Source organism: Vombatus ursinus, unplaced genomic scaffold (genome assembly GCF_900497805.2).
Source record: "Vombatus ursinus unplaced genomic scaffold, bare-nosed wombat genome assembly UNPS02014807.1, whole genome shotgun sequence".
NCBI classification, from domain to species: Eukaryota; Metazoa; Chordata; class Mammalia; order Diprotodontia; family Vombatidae; genus Vombatus; species Vombatus ursinus.
This window is the reverse complement of record NW_020954585.1, coordinates 8,954,703-8,976,049: the sequence shown is the minus strand read 5'-3', so window position 1 is coordinate 8,976,049 and position 21,347 is coordinate 8,954,703. Positions and strand designations below refer to the sequence as shown.

General features: G+C 40.6%; 2 protein-coding genes across 2 annotated transcripts in view; one reads left to right on the top strand and one right to left on the bottom strand.

Moving 5' to 3' along the window:
* The window catches only part of PDILT (protein disulfide isomerase like, testis expressed), a 70,170-nt gene that overhangs the window by 44,144 nt on the left and 4,679 nt on the right, over positions 1 to 21,347 (bottom strand). Inside the window, 1 exon segment of the mRNA XM_027874928.1 lies at positions 4,762 to 4,968. Coding sequence (XP_027730729.1) covers positions 4,762 to 4,968 — 207 coding nt within the window.
* LOC114052364 (acyl-coenzyme A synthetase ACSM5, mitochondrial-like) overlaps positions 14,787 to 21,347 on the top strand; it is a 66,363-nt gene continuing 59,802 nt past the window's right edge. Inside the window, exon 1 of the mRNA XM_027874926.1 lies at positions 14,787 to 15,011. The gene's annotated coding sequence lies outside the window, so the exon portion shown is untranslated. The remainder of the gene's footprint in view (positions 15,012 to 21,347) is intronic.

Genomic DNA, 21,347 nt, shown 5'->3' with positions numbered 1-21,347 from the left:
GGCACCCCACCGGACCCTGTTTTGTAACCGGACAGTATAAATATCTCAGATGAAACCCTCGGTGGGACGGGCCCCTGGGATGCATGCCTGGGGTCCGTCGCCGGCCGGCTCAAATAAACGCGCTCTCAATTAAAGTCAATTGGGTGTGATGCTCTGATTTCTCTCGGGCGTCCAGTTCAGTACAAGTTATGTGACCTTGGACAAATCACTTAACCCCCATCTCAGTTTCCCTGTCTTTAAAATAGGAATAGTAATAATTTTAATGCCTACCTCACAGAATTGTTCAGTAAGACTCAAATGAGACAATATAGGTGAAATGTGTGGTTCACATTTAAGCACTGTATAAATATCAATTCTTTTTTTTAATCTCTCACTGCCATCAATAACTTACAATGTAGTCAACATCTGTGAATTTGCCTTGCCCTATTTCCAATCTATACCGCATCTCAGGGTAGCCAGTCCCATCAGTACTGCATTTGATCTGCCCTTCAGAAACTAGGTGTCCCAAATGACCTTCAACTATTTTCCCTAAGAAAGGAAAGAGTGGTAATTTCATTGATACCTCTAAACTTCACAGGTCTGAGGTGCCCCCATGCCTGGAAATATGTTCTGTTCCTACCAGGTCATCATGGCCATCCTGGTCACCCACACACAGTTGGAACAACAAAATGACAGCAGCAGGCACTGCCTGATTCAGCCCATTTCCTGGCAAATGGCTTAATGGAGTCAATGTCTTTCAAAAGTCAGATGATGCTATAATGACTGAGCCAGAAACTCATTGTGAATGATTTACAGAGATCTCGTGTAGGGCTGTTTTTCTCATTTATTCATAGATGCTTCTGCAAAGAAGTTTCACTACAGGAATAAGCACTGTTTTGATGGGTCTTTTAAATAATGAGCAAAAAACTCCATCTGCCTATTATATTTTAATAGTACTTCCCTTTTAAATTGTTCATAGCATTTTCACACAATCCCATGAAGAATGTCTCATAGATATTATGAAATCCATTTGGTTAGAGCACTTATTATTCCCATTTGGTAAGTGACAAAACTGAGCTTCAGAGAAACTAAATGATTTACTTAAAGTCATACAGCTGCTCAATGACATAGCTGAGGCTAGAACCCAGGTTCCCAGCTTATTCCTATCACCTTCCTTGGTTCTGGTTGTATCCCAGAAAGGCCCCAAAATGAAACGGGGTTTGGGAACCTTCAACATGCCTCTAACATAGCATAGCCTACAGATAAATTCCAATCACTCTACCTCATAGATGAAATATTCCCAGATTCTCCTATCTAGCCTCACAGATCCTGTCCAGGTGCTTCCAGGAAAGTTTAGAGGAAAGAAAGCAGGCCCATGGTTCAGGCCTGTCCCTACAGACAAAAGGAATGGAGGACCAATGGCTGCCCAAACTAGTTGAGAAGAGCACCTTTAAACCTGAGGCCCTCACAGGGAGGCTCAGTTCCTCTCCTCTTCTGTCCTTCCACATAGCCCCCCCAGTCGTTGGAGTAAGTCTGTAGGAAGATGGAGATACAGCTGCCCACCCTGGGCAATTTTTAAAAATTCCTTGTTAGATCCCTCTTCACCAGCAGCTCTCTTTATTTAAATTCTGGGCCCAGAAGCAAACATATTAGAATGAGGTTTTCTAGCCTTTAATTGTAAGGCCTTCAGAACAGACAACCTTCAGAAGAAACAAGCCCTCTCCTTGATGACAACTTCCCTCAAAATGTGGCCTACTAGAACAGTGGTTATCCTCCCTCCCATCTAATCAGTTTCCCCCTCCTGCCCTTCCCTCTCCAGCAGCCCCACAGCTCTGCTGCTCCCACAGATCACAGTGTCTGCTCTGCCTCTTACATAAATAACCTAGACAGCTGTTAATTTTTGACTGGTGGCTGTTCCAGCAATTTTGGTACAGGAAACCATTGCCCTCTGCTGGCCACTAAGAGAACTTCAGTGAACCAAAGTCAATCCTAGACACGACACTACTTGCTCCATTCTCTCTGGTGTTCATCATCCAGTGCACCAGCTCTCCTTTGAGATGCAGGTTCCCTTCAGCCTGAAACAATCTCTTTCCATTCTCCAAGATGCTGTGGCAATTTCTGTGTCTCCCATACATTGGGCACTAAGTGTATGCTAAAGGAAGGAGGATGGGGATGAAGGCTGATCTATTCTCCCCAACCAGCCAGCAAGCTCCTCCATGTCAGAGACACTTCTGCAATCTGAGAGGCCTGGTATATGTTAGGTGTTCTGTGAATGTTTGACTGGGGAATTTCCAACAAAGCGTGGAATAGTCAGAAAACAATGCTTATTGAGAACAGATCTAGCATACCAAGGATACAGAGGGAAGGATTTGGAGAATTATTTAGGGAAAATCCAGAGACTTCTCCACCAAGCCTTTGTTTTCTGGATGTCTCCTTCACTCTGAAGTGTCTGAGAAGCAAGTGGGGATGGAGGGTGGGGGAGGAATCTAGACTGAAGCCAGGGCAAGCTCAGAAATGCCAGAAGGGTGACCCAGGAAGAAAGATCGGGCTGTCCACTGGATCCAGAGTTTCCCCACACTTCCCCACACCAACCCCCAGTCTGAAGAGAATTTGCAGTTTCTCTTTCCCAGATGTAAGATGTGGTAGAAAAAAATGACACACTTAAAGTCAAAGGACCCGAGTTCGAATCCTGCCTCTGATACTACCTGTATGATCTTTGGCAAGCCACACCATTAAACCTAAGCCTCAGTTTCCTTTTTTGTAAAATGAAGGGAAAGGAGTAAACTGGATGACCACTGAAACACCTTCTGGCTCTAATGATTTTATAATAGTACCTGATGTCAAAGGAGCAAGAACAGCTTAAACTCTGGCCTAGAGACTGGATCCTGGGGCATTTGCCCCTTTTATTCCTGGAAGAGAGTCCTACCCTGAATAGCTAGCTCTGTGGCAATAATAGCAAGCCTTTCACAATCCTTTATTTCTTAATCCTCACAACAACACCCTGAGGTTCGAATGGTCAGTGGGGCACCATCACCACTTCATAGAACAGGAAACTTAAACTCAGAGAACATATGAAATTTGCTAAAGAGCACGCAGTTCATTTGTGCCAATGCCAAGACTAGAAACTTAGAAGAAACTAATGTTCTTTCCACCATATCATCTTGTCTCCCTTGTTTCTGGTCTGTACTTGTGCTATTTTATGAGCTGCTCTCTATGGCCATAGATTAGATCATAAATTAGGATCTATTACTGATGAGCCATCTATCATTGGGATCATAGATTAATTAATGATCTACAGGTCTTTAAGATCAAAGTTTGAAAGGACCTGAGAGGTCATTTTCAGTCTCCTCATTTTACAGATGAGGAAAATGAGACTCAGAGAGGACATATCACTTGCCCAAGGTCACACAGCTAGTGAACTGCAGAGGTAGGATTCCAAAACAGACCTAAGTGACTCCAAATCTAGTCCTCTTTCCACTGCCTCATGCTGCCTCCCAAGTGTCAATATGGGAGTCAGAATCTCCACTAATGAAATTCCCCCTTGATTTTAACCCCCTTCAAAACTATCAATTCCTGGCAGGATCCACTTCTTACCCCCCAAAGTCATCTCTTTCTCCTGTGGACCTCACTAACAATTCCCATAGGGGGTGGGACCCCTGTGTTTCCTACAGACCATGAAATCTGGTCTCCAAAAGCCCAGGATCAGTGTTAGAAAATTAAGATCATCATCATCATAACTGATGGAGACCTACAGCACCCATCTATGAAAGGGGGGGTCACAAAACCCCACCCAATCCAACATACTCAAACCTCCCCTCCCTCCCTCCCCTTAGGAGGCTTAGTTCTTGTCACTGGAAGCTTGAGAAGGAAAAAGTTTCCCTTTCATAGAATAACATCTGGAAGGGGCTTTCTCGATATTATTTCATTTGATCCCTATGTCAATACTGTGAGGTGGGTACAGCAGATATCATTTTACAGGGGGGTAAACTGATATTCAGAGGCTTGATTCAAAGTCAAGCACAGCTTTACTCCAAGACCAGCATTCTTTCCACCACCTAAAAGAAAGATCAAGCGAGAAGAGACAAGACGGTAGAAATCACCTAGTCCAACCCTCTCGTTTGACAGAAGAGAAAATTAAGGCTGGGAGAAGAGTAGGGTAAAATGACATCGAAGTAATCCAGCTAGCCACCCTCATGCCAAGCTGGCCCAGGTATTCTCAGACCCAGACATGGGCTGTATTCAGATTCAACTGAGTAATGCCCCAGACTTTCTGGGAGTTTCTTTATTCTCTGCATCCCTCTTTTGTGACTCAGTGTCCCCTTTGGTTAACCAGGGAGTCCTGGGACCTCAATGAACTCTGAGCATCATCACAAACTTCTAAACAAAATGGGCTAAAAGGAGCTCAGCATAATAGCAGGGGCTTGGGATGTGGGGTGGAAGGGTGGGGATGGGGGGGAAACAGGTTCTAGGAGAAAAAAATCCATCCTTTTCCTTCCCTTTCACTCCCTGCCCTCTTTTCCTCTCCTCTGCCTCCAGCACTGCATGTGTAGGTGGACATGCTTGGTCAGCTGATGCAACAGAGAAAGCTTTGATGAGACTTGGTGACAAAAGATTGGACCCAAAGTATAGCTTGGAGGCCTGCCCAGTTAGGCTAATGGCCTAAGGGGCTGAGTGAGCTCTCCTTTCTTCAGTCTAGCTATTGTTTCCCCAAAACCAATTCTCAGAAAAAACAGGGCTCCATCCAGAGTGAGGATCTGCAAGGAAGGGATTGGGGCCAGTTACCTCTGCAATCAATGGGCTGCTGTCTTTGACCTTCGACAAAAAGCTTCACTGTGGGGATATCTTTGATAGCAAACTCTTGCTCCAGCAGCTTCTCAGAGGTAATGTTCACTTTGCCAAACAGGACTCCAGTATTTTCTTTCCCCATTATATCCACTGCTTTGCCCATTTCCTTTATCAGATTTTGGGATTGTTTTGATAGAGGATTATCTGGAAGAGAAACAGGGCAAGAAAAATGATAATGAAGGAGGGGCATAAATTTAGAGATGGGAGAGATGAAAAGAATAAGAAGTAATCTTCTTTGGTGTTCCTAAACAAAAGAGGGGACATATAGGAACAGACAAACAAGTATATTTACTGCATAGGGCTAGTGTAGGACAGCTCGGCGGTACAGTGGATAGATAGAGTACTGGGACTAGAATCAAGAAGACTCACCTTCCTGAGTTCAAATCCAGCCTCAGACACTTACTAGCTGTGTGACCCTGGGCAATTCACTTAACCCTGTTTGCCTCAGTTTATCATCTGTAAAATGACCCTAGTGAAAGAAATGGCAAACCCCTCCAGTATCTTTGCAAAGAAAACCCCAAATGAGGTCACAAAGAGTTGGACATGAATGAATAAAGGGCTGGTCTTTATGGGTAGATGGAGTAGGTGGCCTATCTATCAATCAACATTTATTAAGCTCCTCCTATGTGCCAGACACTGTGCTAAGTGCTGAGGACACAAAAAAGAGGCAAAAGATAGCCTTTGCCTGCAAGTAGCTTACACTTTAATGGGTGAAACAACATGTAAACAAATATATGCAAACAAATGTATACAAACATATAGTACGCAGGATAAATAGGAAATAATTAGCTGAAGGAAGGTACTAGAATAAAGAGGGGTTGGGAAAAGCTTCCTAGAAAAAAATGGGACTTAATTTGGGACTTGAAGCCAGGGAAATCACTGGACAAAATTGAGGAGGGAGAGCATTCCAGGCTTGGAGGACATCCAAACAAAATGCCAGAAGTTGAGAGACGAAGTATCTTGTTCGTGGAACAGCAAGGAGGCCAGTGTCACTGAATTGAAGGAACATGGTAGGAAATAACGTGTAAGAAGGCTGGAAAGGTAGGAAGGGGGCTAAGTGTGAAGGGTTTTAAATACCAAACAAAGCCTTATGTATTTGATATTGGAGATAAGAGAGAACGCCTAGAGTTTATTGATCAGGAGGAGTCATGTGATAGAATATACACTTCAGAAAAATTCCTTTGGTAGATAAATGGAGGGTGGATTGGAGTGGGGAGAGACTTGTGACAGGCTGACCCACAAGTAGGCTATTATAATAGTCCAAGCATGAGGTAATGAGAGCCTGCATAACAGTGATAGAAGTGTCAGAGGAGAGAAGGGAGCATATCCTCAGAGATGCTGCAAAGGTAAAATCGACAAGCCTTGGCAACAGATTGGTTTGTTGGAGGTGAGAGATAGTGAGGAATCCAAGATGACTCTTAAGTTTTTATCCTGAAGGATGGAGAGGATGGCATTGCCCCCTGCAGTAACAGGAAAGTTAAGGGAAGGGAGGAGAAAAGTTTAGGGGGAAAGAATTGGACATAATGAATTTAAGATGTTTTGGACATAATGAGATTAAAATGTCTACTGGCAATATAGTTCAAGATGCCAGATTGGCAGTCAGAAGAGAGTTTGGGGCAGGAAAGCAGATTTAAGAATCATCATCATAGAAATAGTAATTAAATCCATGGGAGATGATGAGATCACCAAGTGAAGCAGTATAGAGGGGGAAGAGAAGAGGGCCCAGTACAGAACCTGAGGAACAGTTATCTATTAGAGCACCTGATCTGGGTGAGGATCCAGCAAAGAAAACCATGGAGCAATCATATATGTGTGATCTGAAGGACAAAAGCCTTTTATACTAATTGGAATGCAGAGACCGATAGCTTAAATTGTTATCAATAAAACGTTTGAGTTGAGATGAGTTGACAGGCACTTGAGAACCAGGTAGACCCCTTGGATATAGACGAGATAAGAATGAGAAGCTACTCTCATGGTCTCTCACTTCAGTGCCTTTTGTGAGATGCTGAAAGAGGGATTGGAAGGGCACAAAAGACAATTTGCTTCCTTGGAAACTTTGTCAACAATCACATGAATCTCTGTTGCTTCCTCCCTGAAATGGAAACTGGTGATAATCTGATGTGACCTTCCCAGACCCGAGGCATCTTAATGAGGGAAGGTTTGCCAGATGCTGTCTCTAGCATGACTGAATCCTGAATTCTCAGCTATATTGATAAAACTATCCAGTTTGTAGTTGTTCTCCCTTTTTTCCATGATCTTTCAAAGATCACTGACATTCACTCTGCAATCACATTCATCAATTCTTTCAGTACCAGAGGATGTAGTTCTTAGGGGATGATTGACTTGAATTCAATGTCAGGACCAGGCTCTCTGAGACAATGGCATCTTTGGCTATTCAAGCCACCCCTGTGGGAGTGACAAGCAACTCTCTCTCAAGTGTGTATTTGAATGAAATCTGCAGCAGCCTTGAAGGAGGAGAAACCTACCTGCAGCCTAATTGTTTGTTCAAAGGAAGGAGGGGCTGTGTGGCCAGGCAGCCATTGTCTTAATTCCCAGCCCCAATCTCTTACATGCTAATTAGCTCAGGCTCCAGGTCTTTTTTTTTTTTAATATCTCACAAAGCCACCTGCTTCTCTCTCTCCATGGTACTTTGTTGCAAATGCACCTTTCTGTTCCCTGCAACAGCATAGAGCTGAGGCCCCGGGCTTAGAGCAATCAACCCAATTTGTGCAGTCTCAAAGAGACTTCCATCACAAAGAGGAATGTTGAGAACCAGAACTGTAGGTTGGACTAAAGACTGCTCAGTCATCAGGGCAAGCCCTGAGTAAAATCACAATTTGGGAGAGTGGATATATGAGCAGAAGGTGAAGGGATAGAGGGCATAAAGTAGGACCAACCCCAGTGACAGTCTACCTTGGAGAGAAGTCTAGAAAATCATAACCTGTTAGATGAATCTTTGAGTTCCCACTGGGCACCATCAATATTCTAGTGGGAAAACCCAGACTTAGAATGCCCTGATATGAGGGAGGAAACACTGGGATTGTCACACTCAACCCTCTCCCCCAACCCATAATTCCATTTGGGAGGTTTATTCACAACATCATTGGAAGCTTGGAAAGGCAAAAAAAAAAAAAAAAGAGGTTTTTTTTTCATCTGTTAGCATGGTCATTCAATATGTATATTAGTAGCCACCCTGGTTTATTTCCCTCTTATACCCAAGTGTCCACAAAATAGGGGGTTGGGGTGGGGGGCAGAAAAGAGGGAAGGAGAATGGTATTGACTCTCTTCAAAACCAGAACACTTTATCAATTTCCTTTACATCTGGGGACAGAAAGAAAAATGTACAAATTGCCTCAGTTACTGAATACAAATTGCAAGTCCAACAGAAAGCCAGTTTTTATAAGGTCTTTTTGTTCTTTGGCAGAAATAATAGTCAAATGGTGGAGGGAACAATATCCAGGTACCGGCTCTCAAATCAGGGTGTCTACTTACATAACAGCATCAGAAAGTGAATAATCATTTTCATTATATTGCCAATCAATGAATAAAAAATGAAACTTTCCCCTTACTCTGTGATCGATTTCAGTCCCCTGCCTGCTTTATCATCATCATTGCTTTCAATACCTCCCATCTATCATGTTCAGTCAATCACTACCTCCTCACTGGCTGCCCTATTCTACAATCACCTCTCAAGGTTTCATTTTCAAGACCAATGTCTCTGGATTCCGATGGGTAAGGATTGGTCAAACAAAATGATCCAGATGAATCAGGGAAAAGAGGCCACGCACACACAAAACACAAAATAAGTCATGAAACAGGAATATGTATGGGGCAGGGGAAAGCATTGACTATTTTTATGTAGACTGTTTGGTGAAGAGTAGAAACAGAGTAAGTATTCCCTATGGATGGTGAAATCACCTACCTGCTCCTATTTGCAGAAGACATGGTGCTGATTGTATCAACTCCCAGAATAATGCCAAAACTTCCTAAATGAGATCTCAGAAGTATTTGGTCTAACCATCCACATTGGAAAAATTAAGTCGATGAAGAATGACAATTGTCCAGATCATGTCATATAGTTATATGGATAATCTATAGAACTGATCCATCAACTGAGAAATTTTGAACAAACACAGCAGAGAATTGAAAAGGAAGAAGAAAATGACTTGTATTGCTTTGGGGACTTTACACAGTGTTTCGAATTATGACCACTCATCTTTTTATTATCAATATTCTTCTAATGATTCTGTATGGATGGAATATCACAGTCCCTGAAGAAATGAAATTTGTAAGTCACCCACAGAGCAATAGAGAAGCCCATGATGGCTGTGAGTAGGCAGCAATATAGTGTAGAAAAAAAGTAGCATAAAATATATAATCAAAGACATGTATGTCTGGATAAGGAGGTAGGCTAGGCATGCATCAAGAGGAAGGGATAACCAAAGGATAACCACGTGCTCTATTGGTAGCCATAAAATATCACAAGATACAAAGGAAGGCCCCCAAGCAAGTTGGTTGGGTAGAATTCCTGTGCAGAATTGATGGAAGGAAAAAAATAAGCATTGGGGCAGCTAGGTGGTGCAGTGGATAGAATGCCAGGCCTGGTGTCAGGAAGGGTCATCTTCTTAAGTTTGGATCTGGCCTCTGACACTAGCCGTGAGGTCTTGGGCAAGTAAATGTTGATGGAACGCAGTCACCATCATTAAAAAGCTTATATTTGACTGGAGGGAATATAATATAGGTATAATATGAGATAAAGTGCAATGGAGGAAAAGAAAGAGCCAGAGAAAGCATTCTTGGAAAATGCCAAGATAGAAAGAGCACTTAACTGGAAGCAACAGAGGGGGCGCCAGAGAGAGGGTGGCATCTGAGTTGGGTCTTGAAGGAAGATAAAGATTCTGCAGGATCAGGATGATGAATGAGTGCAATCCAGATGTGAGGCCTGTGTGAATTCATAGAGGAGGGAAACAATATGTAGAGCTCAGGAACAAAAAGTAGTCTATAGGGTTAAGGGCATGAAAGGGAGTACTGTGCAGTAAGTCTGGAAATGCAGTTTGGAGTCAGATTGTAAAGGACTTTAAATGCTACCTGGGGAATTTGCATTTATATTTAATCCAGAAGTAATAGGGAATCAATCAATTAACAAGCATTTATTAAGCACCTACTATGTGCCAGGCACTGTACTACTTGTTGTTGCTGTTGTTCAGTCCTTTCAGTCATGTTCAACTCTTCAAGATCCCATTCAGGATTTTCTCAGCAAAGATACTGGAGTGGTTTGCCATTTCCTTCTCCAGCTCATTTTACAGATGAGAAAACTGAGGCAAACAGGTTTCAATGACTTACCCAAGGTCACACAGCTAATAAGCATCCAAGATTGGATTTGAACTCAGGTTTTCCTGACTTTAGGCTCAGTGCTCTATCTGCTGTGCCACCTAACTGCCTAAACAAATAGTTTCTGTTTCTAAAGAGTTTATATCCTATCATGTTGTTGTTGTTTGTCCTTCGTTCCCCAAGACGAACATGACATCAGGGAGGTGATGCCACGACATGCAAATGAATTGGATTTAAGTGAGGCAGGGCTGTGCAAGGTCACCAGCCTCACTCTGTACCTAAAGTATAAGTAGCTGCATGCAGTATGGACTAGAGGAAGAGAAACTGGAAGTAGAGACCAATTAGAAGGATATTACAATTGTCCAGACAGACTAAAATAGTGGCTGAGCGAGTTAAAAGATGGGGCATATATAGGAAAGATGTTGAGGTGGTAGCACTGACAAGACTTATCAACCAATTGGATATGTAAGGTGAGGATGAGAGACAGAGATGACTCTGAGTTTACACATCTGGGTAACTGGAAAGATGATGATAACCTTTAAGAGAAATAGGAATCTTAGAAAAAGAGGTAGCCTTTACAGAAAGATAGTGTGAGCTATGTTTTGGATGTGTTAAGTACGAGATGGCTAAAGGATATCCAGTTGGAAGTGTACAATAAGCATTTGGTGATAGGGGATTGAAGAGAAAATAGATACGTAGATCTGAGAGCCATCAACATAGACATGATAACTGAACCCATGGGAGTTGGTATGATGAGAGAAAGAGAGAGACAGAGACAGAGAGAGAGAGAGAGAGAGAGAAGGAGAGAGGGGAAAAAAGAGAAAGAGAAGAGAGAGAAAAGAAAATAAGGGGTGTTGATATGGGGTACAACCACAGTTAGGATATATCACATGGATGATACAACAAAGGAGACTGAGAAGGAATGGCCAAATGTGCAAGGAGAAAACCAAGAGAAAGCAGTGTTATGAAAACCCAGATGGGAGCAAGTATCCCAGAGAAGATAATAATCAAAAATGTTAAATGCTGCAGAAAGATTAATAATAATGGAGAAATTTTAAAAGATCATTGGATTTGGCCATTGTGTATATGGGGGATTGATGAGGGGACCCCTGATCAGTTGAGTTCTCCCCCCCACCTCCGTTTTATGAAATTGCAGAATGTAAAAGGCAAAATACCATGAACCTATGCTGGTCTAAGTGGAACTAACCTATGTATACAAATTGGGGTGGACGGGTAGCCCAAAGATGGCACTGGACAGTGGGAGCTTATCTGGGATATTTTTGGACCATCCTATGTATCTGTCAGGACTCAACACAGAAAAATGATATTTTCATTTTGTTTTCAGACTATGAATGGATGGTTTTCCAATGTGTTTCTTCACATCAGACACATTTCTTTAACTTTTTCATGATTGAGTGTTGAAGCACTGGTATCTGTTCCTGTGTTGATTTGTTGGGAAAAGAAAATCTTTAAGGAGGAGAGTGCAATGCAGAGAGAAAGAGGAGAACTCATATGGATGTTAAGGTCCCATAATACCAGTGCCCACTAGTGCTCCTAAGCATGTGCTAGAGGCTCATCCATGTTATTTTTTTTCCTTTTGAGTTGACCTAAATTGTTTGCTTATTGTGGATTTCACTTTATCTGCACTCATAATGAACTGTAAGTCCATGGGGTAAGGTTCACTTAATGGTCTAGAAGCTTCAGGTAATCAATACAGTGTGCTTACTCCCTTTTTGGGTGTAACAGACCTGAGCCTGTTTAATTTCTTTTAAAGTTAGCCTTTCCTTTTCCTTCCTTCCATTCTTCCTTCCCTCCTTCCCTTTCCTTTCTAAGGAATGTAACAAGACAGAGAAAATGAACATGCTAAATGAGTGGGAGTAGGGGAAATGATGCTACTGAGAGGACAAGTTGAAATTTAATTTGGGGATTTAGTTGTTTTCCAGAGCAAGGTTGTGATTGGCTTTTGGGAGTTGTGGCTGACTGACTCTCAAGAAAATAGTGGTGAATGCAAAGATGCTTAATTCACTGAACAGCAAGATTTTTTTAAAAAAATTACATCAAAGCTCTATAATCATAAGAATAAAGACAAATGAATTCAAAAATAATAAAGGACTTCTGAGAAAACAGAAGAGTTCTGATATCAGACTGACAATAAGAACATCTGTTATATAGATCATTCATACAGATCACATCACACTGAAGTTAGCTGTTAAGCTTTCCTAAGCGCTTCTTAGGAAAAACATTTTAATTAAATACTTTTATCATTGGATTAAGCAATCTTTTTATCATATGGCAATGGGGAGTTGTACTGGATGAGGGGATTTGGGAATTGAATTTCAGAATTGATTACCCCAAACTCACACTGAACCAGTGTCACAGGGGACCCATGTTACACCCATGAGAAATACAAGACAAGCTTTGGGCATTTTTTTATTATTCATTCATTCGTTCATTTGTTTGTTTAGGATCAGACTTTTGGTTACAACTTGAGCGATGAGAGACAAGAGCACTGTCACCAAGGTTGGTGTCCTTCAGTGCAAAAAGAAGTGGTCTGTCTCAAACAGTGTCTAGGCACCTCCTCCACCTGTCTGGCCTCTCTGGGCCTCCAGTTGTGTCAGGCCCAGTACCTTGTCAGTATTTGCTCTCAGTCCCGGGATGTCACAGATCCAGGCCCAGGCAACTCCATGGCTTTTGTCTGTAACATTCTGTCTAACACAAACATAACTTCCATGAGACACGTCTGACTTAGAGCTAACAGTTGTTTAAGATTTTTGAAAAGGTGGAAGGGAAAGGAGAAGTTAACATGCCAAGGAGCATTCCAGGCAAAAAGATTCAGTACTGTTGAATCTCTCCAATAGCACATATGCCAAAAGTACTGGTCTATCTCCACAGGCCACTGTACACATGCCCAGCTGACCTCTAAACTATAATTTTCTTTGTAAAAACATTGGACGGCCTTGGCTGGGAAGATCTATGGAAATAAGATAGCCTCTGTGGTTTATCATACATCCGTCTTCTTCTTACTCTTCAGACCAGTCAAACCAGTCTGCTTATCAATCCGTATACACAACATTTTGTCACCTGTGTCTATGCCTTGGCACAGGATTTCTTCCTCATTTCTGCCTCTTATAATCTGAAGTTCATTTATATCAAAGCTTAGCTAAAGTCATCTCCTTCATAAGGCCTTTCCTGATTCCTCCAGGTGATAGTACCTTGTTTCAAATACATGTGAATTGAAGCTTAGCTTAAAAATCATGACTCGTAAGACATTCTCTTCATAATAGAAAGCTCCAAGGCCTAAGACATATTGGTTTAGAACCCCTATTGAACACGAATGTCCTTGGAAAAGTTTGGCTGGCTCCTCCTCAATCGTTTATGACTCAAGTAGAATCTGTAAGTGGAAAGGAATTGGAGTCAGAGGACCTACATTCAGCTCTTCCCTCTGCTACTTATTATCTGTGTGACTTTAACCTTTCTTGTCCTTATCTTCCACATCTGTAAAATGAGGAGGTTGGAGGAGACGGCCTCTGAGGTCCCTTTCAGTTCTAAATCAATGATCCAACCTTTAATCCTATGACCTGAGAAGTTGGCAGCCTTCCTCTACACCTCTTCCCACCATATGCATCTTCTTCTCTTTTGTTATCGTAATATTATCGGCTGACTGAAAGCTCATTTTAATGTTAGCCTGAACAAAACATAATAAAGACTGGTCTGTTGAGGGGAGGGATCAAACATGAACTCCCAGTGCAAAGAGAAATTATTTTAGACTGACCATTATTTTGGAGTACCTAAACTACTTCGCCACTAGGTGGAGCAGTGGATAGAGTGCTGGGCCTGAGGTCGGGAAAACTCATCTTGCTGAACTCAAATATGACCTCAGACACTTAATAAGCTGTGTGACCCTGGGCAAGTCACTTAATCCTCTTCGACTCAGTAAAATGAGCTGGAAATGGAAATGGCAAATCGCTCCAGTATCTTTGCCAAGAAAACCCCAATGGGGCCACAAAGAGTCTGATGTGACTGAAAATGACTGAACAACAACAACAAAAATTACTTTGATTGTCATTTTGCGGATGGTTAAGTTGGAATTCTACTGCTTTGGACCAAGTGAATTGCAAGGTTATGGAGAAGAACATAGGTACAATGTATCACATTGTATAACCAACCATAATCAACCACACACAAAATATAACCAAGTCAGACCAAGTTTCTGAATTAAAAAACAGGCACTATTCTGGGTTTAGAATTCAAGACGGAATTGTAGAATTTGAGCTTTAGAACTAGAAGTCATCTTGTCTGAACCCCTTTATTTTAAAGGTGAGGAAGCTGAGGCCCAGAGAGTGGAAATAAATTGCCCAAGATCATAAACCCAGATTGTTTGCATTTGCTGAAGAGGGCAAAATAATTCCAGAATGTGGTGGTAAGCTCAAACCACCGGAAACTCTTCAACTGAATGAGTGGCTACTGAGTAGCAAGCTGTACCTTCAATACAGATGACGTAGCTATCATTCACTCACTGTTCTCTGCCCAGTGTGCTGCTACAGCAAGAAAGACTGTCCCAATGCCAAGAAAAAAGATTTGTCTGAGGCCATGGTGTGCCCTCCCTTGGAACACCAGGTACAGTCCAAAGTGTAACACTTTGGACCATAGAACAACATTGAAAATGACCAATGGGCCTCCGAACAGCTGCCATCTGAGGACAGACTAAAAACAGAAAGAGATATGATTCCACTTATAAATTCATGAAGTATATTAAGAAAGTGACCAGGTCTCAGATCAGCCAAGGCAAAACAGGAAAGGAGTGGATTGGGTGTGGAGTTGAATGCTAAGCAGGAAAAGAAGAAAGAAGAGAAGGGGTAAGAAAGTATTTGCTCTATTTGGCTTTTCAAATAGCTTTGGGATTTTCTGGCTCAGAACTCTGTGGGAATGTCCCCCTGAGGACAGCAGTGGTATCAGGTTGTTCAGTCCTAAATGGCTCATTGGAACATTGACAACATTGAGCTGAGACCCTAAGTATGGAATCTCAGACCTCTTTAATCATAGGAATAGGGAAAGAAGGGGTGAATGGCTGTTGTTGTTGTTGTTCTCACAGAGGACCAATGACATTGTGAGGTCGATGTCGTGACATGCCTGTGAATTGGATTTAAGTGAGGCAGTGACTATATCAACATGATACAGCAGAAAAAACACTGACTCTAGCGTCCAAAGTCCTGGATTCAAACCCCACTTCTGATTTTTACTATCTGTGCAACCTTGGGCAACTCACCAAATATCCCAAGGGCTCAATTTCTTTGTCTTCAAAATGCGAGAGAAGTGGTAGTGGTACATGGTGTCTGAGGACCCTTCCAGATCTAGGTCTATGATCTCCAAATAACATTATTAGTTTTGTGGTCTGAGGCTCAATTCTGAATCATCAAAGTAATATTTCAGAATGGTTGCCTCTTCTCTAGCTTTCCTGCAATGGAGATGAAGTTTCTTGGGTAGGGCTTAATAAATCCCTTTATGGAGGAATCTCTGAGGCAGTAATAGGTAGGGCAGTGGACTAGGAATGTGGAAGTTGTTGTTGTTGTTGTTGTTGTTCAGTCGTGGATGATTCTCCGTAACCCCATTTGGCATTTTCTTGGCAAAGGAACTGGAGTGGTTTTACCATTTCCTTCTCTGGCTCATTTTAAGATGAGGAAACTGAGGCAAACAGGGATAAGTGACTTAGCCAGGGTCACACAGCTAGTAAGTGTCTGAGGCCAAGATTTGAACTCAGGAAAATGAGTCTTTCTGACTCAAGGCACTTTATCTACTGCACCACCTAAACTACATTCAAATGTTAACTCAGATACTTGCTAGTTATGAGACCTTGGACTTATCTTTTCTCTCTCCCTATTTCCTTATCCGTTAAATGACTTCAAGGGTCTCCTCTAGCTCTAAATCTATAATCCTATGAATGTTCTGGGAAAGGAATATCCTGATTTGAAGAGTATTTAAGGTAAATGTTTTTATTACAAAAAGACAGGAGTTCTAGAATTCACTTTCCTTCTTATGGAATAGAGAAAAGAACAAATTCATTCCAAATCCTGAAATTTGGGATAGCTTACTTTTTCCTAGCCCCTATCTCATCTCCATGAAACACAGTTGGGTGGAACAAAATATTTCATTGCTATAAAGAGAAAATTCAGGAGACCAGTCTCAAGCTGGCTAATATAAAACACTAAGAAACAGAAATCAATCTCTCCTACCCCCAACTCCTGTACTAACTGCTGTAAATCATTGTCTAGGAGATTTTTAAACAAATCTTCATTATGATTGCATGAGTATGGGGGCTCTGGAGTGAAGAAACTCCAATACAAATACAAATCAGCAACTATCTTGCAACATCTAGTCTTACAGAGTTACCTGGGAACCCTGAGTGATAACATTGATATGCCTACAGTCACACTGTCAGCACGTGTCAGAGGCAGGATTTGAATCTGGGTCTTCCTGACTCCAAAAATAGTTAATTGCTAACTTACCCTGCCTCTCTATGTAGGTGACACAGTTAGGTAAACATTGCTAGAAATCATTAGATTAAAATACTACAGAAGGGGTGAAAGGTCTTTGTGAATGTTTTACCCGAGGCCTAATTCCACTCAATTCATCTCCGTCTTCTCGTGTTTCTCCATTTTCAACTTTCTGCTTTACTGAGAGGAGCAGAGACTGCCAGTAATAGAGTTGGCAGGCACCAGAAGATCTCATCTGAGGCCAAAATTGGGTCAGCTTGCAAACTGGGAAAGAAGTTGAACTGACCAAGCTGAATCATCACATCAGGGCAACCATGAATTTGGTCACCAAATTCCTTAACCCTAGAAGAAGGGATCTCTTTGAAATTTAAAAGCAATCATTTTAGGCCAAATAGAAAGTGCCATAAAACTTGGTTTAAACAGAATACTTGGCCCAGGAAGAGATTAGCTGATGCTGTTTTAATTTAAAATTTTAGTCAAATAAGGCTCAAGTAGAAAATTCTTTATGTTTCAACACTTATTGATAAAATCTATCTAAGGGGCAGCTAGGTGGTGCAGTAGATAAAGCACTGGCCCTAGAGTCAGGAGAACCTGAGTTCAAATCCAGCCTCAGACACATAACACTTACTAGCTGTATGACCCTGGGCAAGTCACTTAACCCTACTGCCTAGCCCAAAAAAATAAAAGATAAAATCTATCTAAAATACCTCCAAAATGTATGATTTCTTGCAGAGTCCCAAAATGAATTTTTCCTTACTTATGAGGCCTCAGACAAATCAAGCTAAATGTAGATTTTTGTCCAGTACAGAAAATAACGTAGTAGTAGATTTCAGGTGTTTATTGAATTATGGTTACAAAGAACCTTAGACTTAATATCTCTTTTGAGTCTTAAAACAGCTCTGAGGTAGTAAATACAAATATTATTCAATTATTCAATTTTACAGGCAAAGAAATTGAGGGCCAAAGAGGATAATTGGCTTATTAAAGGGTTCATAGATAATAAATGGTAGAGAAGGACCACCAAACAATGATCATCTGACTCTAAGCCTACTAAAAACAGGCCCATACCCTCCATTATATAAAAGATGTTGAAGAATAAATCAGATGTACTTTTTTTCTATTTTTATTTATATCTTTTTCTTTCACATCACCTTTGATTCTGAATATATAATTTCCTGGTCCCCTACCCAAATATCTAGCTCTTTTAATATAGAATACCTATAGTAGGGAGGCAGTTCAATAAAATTAACCTGTACCTGATGATATAGGGAATCCTCCATACCCATAGTTCTCTACTCCTGTAAAGAAGGGAGTGCAGAGCATTAGGGGTCCTATTTCTTCACTAGGGTGAAGGTTGGGCATTATAGTTACACAGCAGTCAGTTGCATTTTTGGTTATAGTTCTTTCTTCACATTGTTACAGTCATTGTATATATTGTTTATAATCTCAAGATTTTAGACCTTCTGTTCCTCTAAATGAATTTTGTTACTATTTTATCTGGTTCTATGGAAACTTTCTTTGGTAATTTGATTGGTATAGCAATAATCTATGAATGAATTTAGGTAATATAATTTTTATTATATGGATGGGGCCCCATCATAAGCAATGAATATCATTTCAATTTTAAGTAATTCTTTATTTCTTTTAATAATATTTTGTAACTGCATTTATGTTTTGAATGTGCCTTGGCAGACTGACTATTTTAAGCATTTTGTAGTTATTTCAAATGGGACTTCTTTTCTACTGTTTCCTCATGAATTGTTACTGCTATATATAAATATTATTGACTTTTTTGTGTTTATTTTGCATCCTACCACTTTACTAAAGCTATTAATTGTTTCATTTAGTTTCCTTGATTATTCTTTGGGATTTTCTAAGTAAACCATCTATATCTACATATATAGATAGATATTTCAAATCAATTCAGTGGATAAAATTATCAAGTATATCTTCTGTACAGCACTGTGCTAAACAGGGTGAAATTTTTAAAAATTGATATGACACAGTTCTTGCCTTAAAAAAGCTTACATATAGTTAAAAGAGGTAGATATGACAAATACAAAAATAGCTATAATAAATGATAAACACAGAGGAGATGTGCAAAGTGCTAGATGCAGCACTAGCAGGGCAAGGTCATTGCTTACTCAGAGAAGGTTTCTTGAATGAATAGCCTAATTTCCTTTCGGGGGGATGGGTAGGACAGGATTACTGAATAGGTAGATGGTTAGAATGCTATAGATATCATTTATTTAGATATTAGCAAATATTTTGATGAAGCATCCCATATCCATTCTTTTGGATAAGATGGAGACATTGGGACTAAAGGATAGTACAATAAAATTCAGAATTGCTTAGATGCTGAACTGAAAGAGCATTTGTTAATGGTTCAATGCCAACTTAGCAGGAAGCCTCTAGTGGAATTCCCTAGAATTCTGTGCTTGTTCCTATCTGTTTAATGTTTTTGTCAAATGACTCAGACAAAAGCAGATGACATGATCATCAATGTTTCATATGACACAAAGTTGAAAGGGACCGCTAACACACAGGACCAGAGTCAATATGCAAAAAATCTATTAACAGGCTAGATTAAGAATTAATTTGAATCTAATAAGATGAAGTTCAATAAGGATAAATATAAAGTCTTGTATTTGGATATTTTAGAATGCCCCTAGTTCATAAGTGAAGCATGAGGAGGCATATTTAGACAGCAATTATTTTGGAAAAAAAAAAGATCAAGGTTTTTAATGGATAAAAGCCCAACATGAATAACAATGTGATATGAAAGCTAAAAAAAAACTAATACAATATTGGGCTGGATTAAGAGAGGCATAGCTTCCAGGCGCAGGAAAGTAATAGTCCTACTATCCTCTGTTCTTTTCAGACCTCACCTGTAACATTGTTTGGTTCTGAGCTGGGTGGTTTAAGGAGGATATTCATAAACTGGGAATTGTAAGGGGGAGGGCAACCAAAAATAATGAAGGACATGGGGCAAATGAGAACAGATGATATAAAGATAGAACTAGATATGTTTACCTTGGAGAAAATAATACTAGGATAGGGAGACATAAGAGCCAGCTTCACATATTTGAAGAGCTGTTGTGTGAAGGAGGGATTTGACTACTTCTATTTGTTCTGCCTCCAGAGGGCAGAACCAGGAGCAATGGGTAGGAGCTTCAGACAGACAAATTTTGGCTTCATGTCAAGAAAAACTTCCTAACTATTTAAGAGTTGTCCAAAGGTGAAATAGGTTGCTTTGAGAGATGATCCCCACCCTTAGAGGTCTTCAAGCAGAGGTTGAATGACCCTTAGTTATGTATGTGGCTTTAGTATATGACTTGGTTATGATATGGCTATAGAAATCCCTTTCAGCTCTCAAATGCTGTGATACTGTAACTCATGTTAACTTGCCTATGGAAATCCCTTTCAGCTCTCAAATGCTGTGATACTGTAAATCATGTTAACTTGCCTATACCTCTCATTTCCCAGCTAATATTAGATAGCTCAAACAGTTGTCCTAAGAAAATCAAAACCTTTTGGGGGATTTCAGGGATTTCTTTGCTAGTGTTGAGGCAGGATTCTCTTGCTTTGCCCGTGCTTGGATCTGGGTCACAGTACTGGGTGGTGGTCCTGGGGCAAGGAGAAGCATTGGCACGGTGGAGTTTGTGGCAGGGGTGGAGAGGGAATCCTCCTCACAGTTCTAAGACAGAAAAGAGTGATTGTGGTCACTCACAGACCAGAGCACAGGCCAGGAAAGGAGCAAACACCTCACCTTTGGTCATATCACCTTGGAAGAATTGAAAATTTACAGGTCCCTAGAAATACCTCTGAAAACAGCTGCACAAAACCCCTGAAGCTTGGGACAGTACATTCTCCACACTAGAAGCAGACACCTACCTTAATAAAGAGTTTACAACTCAAGAAATTGGCTGGGATCATGAGCAAACAGTGCAAAAAAGTCAGACCATAGAATCTTACTTTGGTGACAAAGAAGATCAAAACATATAACCAGAAGAAGACAACAAAGTCAACACTCCTACATCTAAAGTCTCTAAGAAAACTAGGAATCAGTCCCAGGCCATGGAAGAACTCAAAAAGGAGTTAGAGAAGCTAAGTAAGAGAAGAAGAGGAAAAACTGGGAAGAGAAATGAGAGTGATGCAAGAAAATCATGAAAAACAAGTCAACAGCTTGCTAAAGGAGACCCAAAAAAATACCAAAGAAAATAACACCTTTAAAAATAGACTAACCCAAATGGCAAAAGAGGTCCAAAAAGCCAATGAGGAAAAGAATGCCTTAAAAAGCAGAACTGGTCAAATGGAAAAGGAAGTCCAAAAGCTGAAAAAAACTAATTCCTTAAAAATTAGAATGGAGTAAATGAAAGCTAATGCTTTTATGAGAAATCAACAAATTATAAAATAAAACCAAAAGAATGAAAAAATAGAAGACAATGTGAAATATCTCATTGGAAAACTGACCTGGAAAACTGATGTGGAAAACTAACCTGGAAAACAACTGACCTGGAAAATAGATCCACGAGACATAATTTAAAAATTATTGGACTACCTGAAAGCCAAGATACAAAAAAAAAGAGCCTAGATATCATCTTTCAAGAAATGATCAAGGAAAACTGCTCTGATATTCTCAAACCAGAGGGTAAAATAGAAATTGAAAGAATCCACTGATCACCTCCTGAAAGAGATCCC